At 38.0% G+C, this 9,038-nt stretch overlaps 1 protein-coding gene across 1 annotated transcript; it reads right to left on the bottom strand.

Moving 5' to 3' along the window:
- Positions 1 to 851: 851 nt before the first annotated feature.
- On the bottom strand, positions 852 to 7,856 carry LOC118921494 (protein NipSnap homolog 3A). Its single transcript, XM_036903279.2, has 6 exons — positions 7,653 to 7,856; positions 5,683 to 5,893; positions 3,790 to 3,948; positions 2,165 to 2,314; positions 1,328 to 1,414; positions 852 to 1,236 (listed from the first exon to the last, which is right to left on the bottom strand). Exons 1-6 carry the CDS (start codon positions 7,710 to 7,712, stop codon positions 1,160 to 1,162), a joined length of 744 nt encoding a protein of 247 aa, XP_036759174.1. The 5' UTR covers positions 7,713 to 7,856; the 3' UTR covers positions 852 to 1,159.
- Between the last annotated feature and the right edge of the window lie 1,182 nt (positions 7,857 to 9,038).

Raw genomic sequence — 9,038 nt, 5'->3', positions numbered from 1 at the left:
AGAAGAGCTTTGAAATACCAAATCTAGTTTAAGAAGGCTGAGGTACTCAACTAAAATAAAGATTGTTTGTAGGAAAATCCTAGTGTATCTGTGACAGTACTGAAGAAAATCTCCTTGTAGGGTTATTAGTGTGCCATTTACATGAGGTATCTTAATATTTACAATCAAGACAGCACATTTATTACTGTCTCATTACCTATAGCAACATAGCAACTCCAGAGAAGAGGATTAAAACACAAAATAATAAAAAGAATCAGAATGTATATGTAGACTTTTATTAGGGCAAACATCTCCAAAACCATAAATACCTTATTAAAACAGATGTCCCAAGTATCTCTGTTAGTGATCTACAATGAAGTAAAAATTAGTAAATTTAACTGTGAATGAAGACATTTTAGTGTGTAAGCTGATGAGACCTCTACAAATTTTAATACCAGGTCCTAAGCACATTGTTTCCACATATGTGATTGTTAGTATGAAAACCATAATTAATAAACATGACACAGATAATATTGTACTTTTCCATAATAGTGAAATATGTTTAATATTTTTATGAATCCCATTGGGTAGTACAAAATAAATTTTACTGGATAAAAACTTTTAAAATCTCAGAAAAAGACATGAAGAGAGGTTGATTATATAATTAAAAATATTATCATAGGCATGGAAATATCATTTGAATATAAGAAAATGCTGTAAAAGAAGAGGGTTGTTAAAATAGAGAACAAGAGATATTCTGAAAGAAATAAAAAGCAAGATCTTGTAGTAACAACAACTATTTTTTATTTTTTATTTTTTATTTTTTATTGAAGGGTAGTTGACACACAGTATTACATTAGTTTCAGGTGTACAACACAGTGATTCAACATTTATATACATGATAATTCTAGCTACCAGCTATCACCATACAAAGTTGTTACAATATTTAACAACAACTATTTTTAATGTTTAAGAGATACTGAAATGCCAAGGGGGAAATGAATAGAACTGTTTCCTGAAGTGGTAGTGATGCTGGAGGTGGCTTTAAAAATGCAAGGGACATAGAAAATTAACTTACCACCTCCATATAAAAATGAAAATCTCTTGGGAGAATTTAAGCATTGTGTTAGCAGACACATCTCTTGACAGTTAACGAAAGGCTCCATATTTCCATGGAAAACTATTTCAACGGCGAAAATGAGGTAGGAATCAGAAGCATATTCTGCTGACACTCAAGGAAGTTAACACTTTCCCGAACTGGAAAAAACATTTCATAAGAAGGCATATAAGGTTTTTGACTAAGTCAAATTTGTTCTCAGAATAATTTGTGCTTAGTGAAATAGCTTACCAGCTGCCACAACTCTGGGATCCTCATGGGACTGATGTCTCCCAGCTGCACGACTCTCTGCACTCTCATTCCACCAAAGAACGTGAACTGAAGAAATAAACCAGAAATAGAGTCTAAAAACTATGGCATTACTACAAATAAGAAACACAAAAAAATTAATCAGAAACATTAAATCTCATTGTTTAAATCAAAATAGTGACTACCAGAAAGTTAAAAGTAAGTATGTTAATGATAAGATTTCAGAGGACTTAGCGATTTGGCAGAGAAATTTATAATCAAACTGGTTTTACAGATGAAGAAACAGAAGTCTGGAGAGAGGAAGTAAAGTAACAAAGCTAAAGACACAGTCTAGTAGACCAGGTTTTCTGACTTCCTAATACATTTTATTTTATTTAAAATAAAAGCAGGATTATAAAGAATCAAATATCAAATCATTAGATTGTATATTGTATACCTTAAACTTAGAATGTTATATATCAATTATATCTCAATAAAACTGGAAAAAAAGACAACAGAAAAAAAATTATAAAAGTGCATTCAGTGGAAAAAAACGGTGTTGAAAGGAATAGATTCCTTGAGGCTCCTTCCAGTTTTAAAAACTTTATCATTTTGATGTATCAGGGACAAGTGCAGTTCATTATTTGAAAAGGCTTCATAAGGTGTTAACATTTAAACAAATTAGATGCAAAACAAGTTTGCTCAACTCTTCATATTAGAGCAAAATAAAAATTTAGCAATAAAAAGTAATATATACTCCATAATAAGAAGAGACAGAAGGAATTTATTAAATGTCACCAGTATACTTCGCAGTTTCACAGAAGATATGTACAACTGTACCTCTGTTGAGTAACCCATATTCTGCATGGAACACTCCAACTAGTTTTGTGTAGCCTCGACTGACATGAATTCGAACTGCCCGTTTAAATGAGTCACCCCACAGAGCTGGCCCACCAGGTTTCATCTGAAAAGTAGCTAGTTCATAGACTCCTAGAGAAAGGAGAAAAATAGTTATTTTATAGAATACATTCAGGCAATTTCTAATCATGCTTCGTTTGGTTCCAGTGGAAGCCTAATCTTCATATACAGATTTGGTGGATCATATATGTACATATGTTTGTGGAGACATATTTATTAATAATTTGTATTGTTTTTCTTTTGTTTAGAAACCCTTGTCCTAGTTTAAGGGTCAGTTGTTAAGCTTATACAGAACACAGAAAAACACTGGAAGCTGTAGGTAAAGTATTATCTAAAGTATTTTTAATCTGTAAAATCTGTCAATAAAACAGAATTTATAATGGAATAGGACTTTTAAAATGCCTGGGTCTACATCTTTATAAAAGAAATGAATAAGGAACCATTTTCTAATCTCTTACAGTTTCATTATTCTCTCCAATTTCGACTACTTTTTCTTTATAGAATTTCCCACTATGGGATTCTATTTCTAACGGAAAGAGCAAGCAAACAATGGACCTGAAGTGACAGTCTCAGAGTTTTTGAGGGAAAAAAAATACCTGAAAGGAGATATATTATTATTCCTAAATATCCAGGCAAATACTTGAGAAGCATTTTACTTTCTGGATGGAAGAATAGGGTTGGTGGAGAGAAAGAAACTAGGAGACAAGTAGATTTGAGAAGTAAAGGAAAACCATGCAAAAGTTATTGAAGAATTATGAGTAACATAAAGGAAGAAAACCAAGATTTGACACTGTTTGGTTCATTTAGTGCTGAAGCTGAGGGGGATCTTAGTGGGTAAGGATCTTGACTTCTCAAACCTCTTATATTCTAAAACGCACTACAAAGTTGGGAGTAATGGGGAAAATAACATAAAACTTAAACTAGTTTATAGTCTCTCTAATCTGACCTTTGTTTAAAACTGGATTGAGGTAATAATTTCTTTATGTCAGCAAGAAGTGAAATAAGCAAAGACAAATCTTTACAAATTATTTTCAAATTGAGAAATAAGAGGAAGACACAAAAGTTAGACTACATTAATTCAGCTGCTCAGTTTCAGTTATTCATTCCCCCAAAAGTATTTTATAAGCAGATGTGTACTTAAGATTTAAGATGAATTGTAATTTGTGGAAAAATGCTTTTATATTTAAAAGTTTATAGTATTTTAAAATATGGCAAAATATTACACACTATCTCTTACCTACTACCTACACATATGTACACTGTTCCCAAGGCCCAACTTCTCGACCTTTACTTACCATGTCTACTTTTCTATAATACAGGTAACCTTTAAGAATTAGGAAGAGATCAACTTGGAAAAATACTTCATTATTTAATGCTCATTTTTCAAAGAATAAGCTAAAAGCTCCAATTTATTTTCATCTCAACAATATATGTTCCTATTAAACAAAGGATTATTTGATTTTTTTCCTGTGGAACTTTAGTTTTTGTTGCTTAAAATCAGTATTTTCTCCATCAAAATTCAAAGTGACTAAGAGGAAAAGACTTACCTTCTTTTTGAGGCTTCTCTAATTTGCACCATGGCACCAGATAAGTAATCTCACTCTCTTGTTCATCTATGAGAGGCAAATTTGGAATGAGAAATTGTTCTTGCCATTCCTTATCTTTGGCCAAGGCTTTCCGAACTTCAGCTCGATGAGTAAAATTATCTATGGGAAGAAAATGAGTAAAAAAAATAAAAATTTTCAACTAAAAATCACTTTTCCTGGGTTGCATTCAATTCAGCATGTTCACTGGGGCCACAAAGGATACTCTGTGTTGTATCACTGGGGATCCCAAAATAAATAAAGGTGACATGTCCCCAAGTTTCTCATGGTTTGAAAGGAGACTAGAAGTGTAAACAACTAAGTGTAATGTCATGGAGTGGGCTTTATAGGCTGTACCACTTAGTAAGCAGTTGTGTAACTTACTGAATCTTTCTGTGCCTATTTCTTACTCTGGAATGGGGATAATGATACAGGATCTACCTCCAGGGTTGTTGTGAGGATTAAATAAATTAGTACATGAGAGGAGCTTAAAACAGTGTTTGGCACCTATTTAGTACTCAATTATTAGTTAACTATTCTTATTAGTTGAGTTGCAGCATTTAAATTATATTGCCAACTCAGAGAAAGACTATTTTTTCTTCAGTGGTGGTGGTGGTGGATGGTCAGGTCAAGGCAGACCCTGAATTAAACTTAACGTAAATTAAGATGCACTTTTTTAGCCTCTTCTTTCAACAGTTTCCAAAGAAATAATGCTGATACTCTTACCTATTGTCACTCATTTTCTTTAGCCAATATTTGTGTCTCTTCTGTTTGCTACTCAAACAGGTTTTATATACGTTTACTAACATATGGGTCTAGTACTCTGTTTACTATTCAGCCTCATTAAGACTAATGGCAAGAGTTTTCTATAGTTTATGCTGCAGAAAAGGAATAACATCTAACTTAGAGCTTATATTAGGACCTTACTAGTAATTTTTTAATGGGACAAGATTCAGCTGGTAGTGCATTAAACCATAAATTGTGTTTACAATAGGGAAAACTCCTAAACTATGGCCCTGTTAGGTATAGAATGAGCTCTTTTCATATTAAAGTAGCTCATGACTAATTAACTTTGGACATTGATGACCAAACACTAAACGGCATTATTCCAGTTCTTTGGGTATCATTAAGTCCTGATAAGGACTTCAGAAAGATTTGACTGTATAGAGTAACAAACATTCTGGGAATTCTGGTAACCATTCCCCTTCCTCTACTGAACCATGAGCAGTCAGCTTCAGTATGGGAGGAACTCCTAACTTCTTTTCCCTTACTTTCCTAGACCAGTATGATGGCAGTGAATTCCTTGAAACTTTGAGGTACAGGAATAAAGCAAGTCATGAAACATAATAGAATTATTAAATCTTACAGATGAGTGAGGGCTTCAAAGTTAGCTGTCATTGCCTATCAACTTCCAGTTGCCTAAAGCCCCTAAATGATTTTTGCTAAAACACTGATATCTGGTTCTAAACTTCATTTAAGAAAAAAATAATTCTACTTTCCTTTTAAAATCTTAACCCTCTTGGGTTCTTGCCATCACTGCTTTAAATTTTTCATAAACCATCTTTACAGTAAGTTATTCTTAACTTCTTTTGAGAAAGTCTAGTTCACAATTCTATGACTTCAAATTTGAGATGCCACATTTTCCCAGTACCACATTCTCAAAATAATATAATGGTTCCAAGCAATGGGCTCTTACAGGTGTATCCACTGGGAGAAGTAATCATTTTATTTTTTGGTACTGCTTTTGAAAAGTTTTACTTGTGTGTATTTATGGTAATATAGATCCAAGAACTAAGTCTCATGTAACATCTAACAGAATGAAAATTTGTACTGAATACTAAAGCTGATGACTCATACCATACTTCCAAATATGAAACACTTTATTCATTCTGCCTCCAAATTCTACACTCCAGTATCCAACCAATTCAGAGTGAGCTGTCCGAAGATGAATGTTTTTCTTCACATTTTCCAGGAACTCATTCATCTTTGAGGGCTTAAGATAATAAGTACGGAATTCATAGAATGTTCCATCGTATTGTCTGGATCCTGTAGCAAAAAATGAGTATACCTAAAGAAAGATAAGGCATATTTAAATGCTTTGGGAAGGCAGGGTTTATAATATTTTACAACCATATCTGAGTCTGGAAATAAGGGGCACTCAGTGGATTCATAATCTGTTTGTACTTCTGTTGTCCTCTATAGACATTTGTTGAGAGTGAAGTTTATAAAGCATTTTAAACAAATAGCTACTATTTCCTATCAGGAGTCTATCTATGTTTGGTCACTTTTACATGAGAAGCTGCTCATGAAAAGCCACTGGTACAATTTTTTTACCCAAGAACTACATTTAGAATCCTAATAAATTTTAAAAATAGTTGTGATTCTTTATTTAGCCAACATTCCATATTTAGTCCATAGTATATGTGTTAGAGTTAAGCATTTAAAACAATTTTATAAAATATATAGGTATTCTGGCTAGCAAAATATAAATATGTTTACTAGCAGAAAACTCATTTTTTTCTTAGGTTCTTAAAACAATGGAAATTGCTGGTCAGGTCAAAGTATTTATTAAATCCAATGAAGTAGACTACTGGTCAAAAACAGGATAGGAATGTAAGTAATGTAATAGGTAACTATGACCTAATTGCATTGTAATATAGTGATAGAATGTGTAAATGCTAGAAAAAGGAGAAACCTTTTTTAAAAAGTGAGTCAGAATTGTCTGAATTATTATTCATTTTAACTACAGATGTAGTCTAAGGGCATTTAATCCACTTAATTACATCAGGTTGATGGAAATACCTTAAAAACCATTAGTTCCTTTTGTAATTGCCATGTGCCATGTAAATTTCTAATTTGGTTCTCTGAGTAAACTGAACTTTCAGTGGGAAATGCCTTCGATATTATCCTCTGTGTATGCATATGTTTCTATATATACACACACATATGTGTACAGAGACACACATGGCATTCTAGTTTACAAATCCATCTTATATAACTTTGGTTAGCATGTGCACAGTTCCTGAAGCTGATTACACCAAAACAATCTTTTAAAATAGTTTTGGTATCTACAAACTATGGATAAATTTGGGGCTTATATTGACTGCCTGGTATGTCAAAGGAAAGCAGTAAGCTTCTTGCTCTGACATATATTTTGTTTACAAAACACAATAGTGTATGCGTTTTACTTAATTGTGTTTAAGTCTTAATTAAAATCTAGAGCTCATTCCATCATGTCTATGATGAGTATTCTGTGCGCTACGAGGTTCCTGACCCTGTCCGGCCTGGGCACCGGCGGCACGAGACGGCGGGCAGCTGGGCAGGTGCTCCACCACCCGCCCCCGAGGGCTCTTCTCCAAGGTTCTCTGCAATACGCTCGGAAGCTGGGTGTTTCGTCACAAAGGGGCAGGCCGGTTCTTTTGCCAACTGCTGGCTGACCATTTTCATGTTCCACCTTCAGTCTAGAAGGAGCAAGTGGCTTGTCCAAGCACAAACCAATAAGGGCGGCCCGACCAGCGCCGGCCGCGGACCACAACGCCGCGAGCACAACGGTGGCGGCCGGCGAAAACGCAGCAGGCGGAGCTTCAGGGCCACGCGGAAACTGGGCCAGAAAAGGGCAGCCGGCGAGCTGGCGGGGAGGCGACGCTGGCAGGCGGGTCTACGCCCCTCGTGCCCACGCGCGTCCGGGGCTCCGGGACTCGCTCAGTAACAAGGAATTCGGGGAATCCCGCAAGCCTGGTGGGCGCACGCGCAGCACTCGCAGGTCTGGGTGCGCCGCGCGCTCCCTGCAGACGCCCGCCCCGCCCCTTCCCGCCGGCGGGCAGTACCTGAGGCGTCGGCGTCCGCGCGGCTAGACTTCTGGTCAACGTGTTTCGCAGGGCGAGCATGGCGCGGCTTGGAGCGCTGAGAAGGGCAGCCAGCCGGAATTCTTTCTTAGATCCTTCTTTTAATGGCTCCCCGGCTGGACTGCTGGCGGACGCAGGCTCGGGGCGGGACTCGGCAGGGTCAGCTCCGCCTGCGGTGCCGGGAGGCGCGGCCCGACTGCCCAGGCCGCTGGAGGCCCGGCGCCAGGCGCGTTTGGCGTCAGCCCCGCCCGTTCGGTTCCTCCGTGTGGCCCTGAACGTTCTTAGCGCGCACGTCAGAGGTCACGTTAGGAGCAGCTGGATGCTGAGATATGCCCGTGTCGCCCTTCTGAGCCCGTCATGTCATCTCCAGGCGCAGTTGCGTGCAGTTCCACAAGTTTGTGTGGAGAAAGTGAGCGTGTAGGGCCCTCGAGAGAGAAGCAAGTGTCGGTGCGTGCGTCTATAACGCTTCACGCTGCAAATCGTGGAGGTTGCTGCCTAGGTTAAGTTTTATTCGGAGTGGCGTCCACACAGCTGAAGAACGGGGAGCCTTCACTCTCCTGCTCTAAATGCCTCCTCCCTCCCCATCGCCGCCCACCGCGACACTCTAAAAGGCTCCCGATAATGATTTAGACTATTTCCCAGGAGCTCAGAGGAATAGGGGCACCGACTAGATACGAAAACGTCTAATTGAAACATACGTAGCTTGAAATCAAATAGTTTCGTAAGCCTTAAAAGCAAAAGAGCAGACTTTAACCCTGAATGCTGGGTTCCTCCGCAGCGGGATCAGCCAATACACCCGGAGACTGTGTGGAGAAGAGAGAGCTCTATTCAGCAAGCCGGCAGGTTGGAAGCTGGGAGGACTGCTGTCCTAAAGACCCATCTTAAGTCAGGCTTGATTTCAAGCTCTTTCTATGCTAGGGAAAGAGGGTTTGGGAGGGTGCAGGAGGGTGACAGGTAACTTTGTACATCTGGATATCAGGGAGAGTGAACACCTCTGTCAGCAAAGGTCCGGTTCTGACATTCCTGCAAACTCCTGATAGAACAGTTATTTTGTCTTCTCTCTCAAGTTGTAAGCAAAATTAACAAGCCTATGTGCAGAGCTGCAGTTATTTTTGCAAATCTAAAAGGGAGTTTTGATTAGTCTTGCAGTAACTTTCCATTCCCCTCCTTGGTTTGTCTTTGGTCTGTTTTCTATGTCTAAATTCCAGGAACAAAATAGACAATGCTGCTCTATGGATCCAGTTACCCTATCTTGCTCCTGGAGGCTTGCAAGGACTTAAAGAGACCAGGTTTTAACTTCTTCAGGCCTGGTTACAGGACCTCTAATCTTGTCTTCCCCATCCCCGATTGTCTCCAGGAAAAATGTTT

This window comes from Manis pentadactyla, chromosome 3, assembly GCF_030020395.1.
Source record: "Manis pentadactyla isolate mManPen7 chromosome 3, mManPen7.hap1, whole genome shotgun sequence".
Taxonomy (NCBI): Eukaryota; Metazoa; Chordata; class Mammalia; order Pholidota; family Manidae; genus Manis; species Manis pentadactyla.
The sequence above is the reverse complement of the archived record's forward strand: the minus strand, read 5'-3'. Positions and strand labels throughout refer to the sequence as shown.

Coding starts and splice junctions, on each gene's coding strand:
- LOC118921494 (XM_036903279.2), bottom strand. CDS start 7,712: ATGCTCGCCCTGCGAAACACGTTGACCAGAAGTCTAGCCGCGCGGACG. Junction 2,315..3,789: donor AGAGAAGCCTCAAAAAGAAG/GTAAGTCTTTTC, acceptor TCCTTTCTCTAG/GAGTCTATGAACTAGCTACT. Junction 1,415..2,164: donor ATATGGGTTACTCAACAGAG/GTACAGTTGTAC, acceptor TTATTTCTTCAG/TTCACGTTCTTTGGTGGAAT.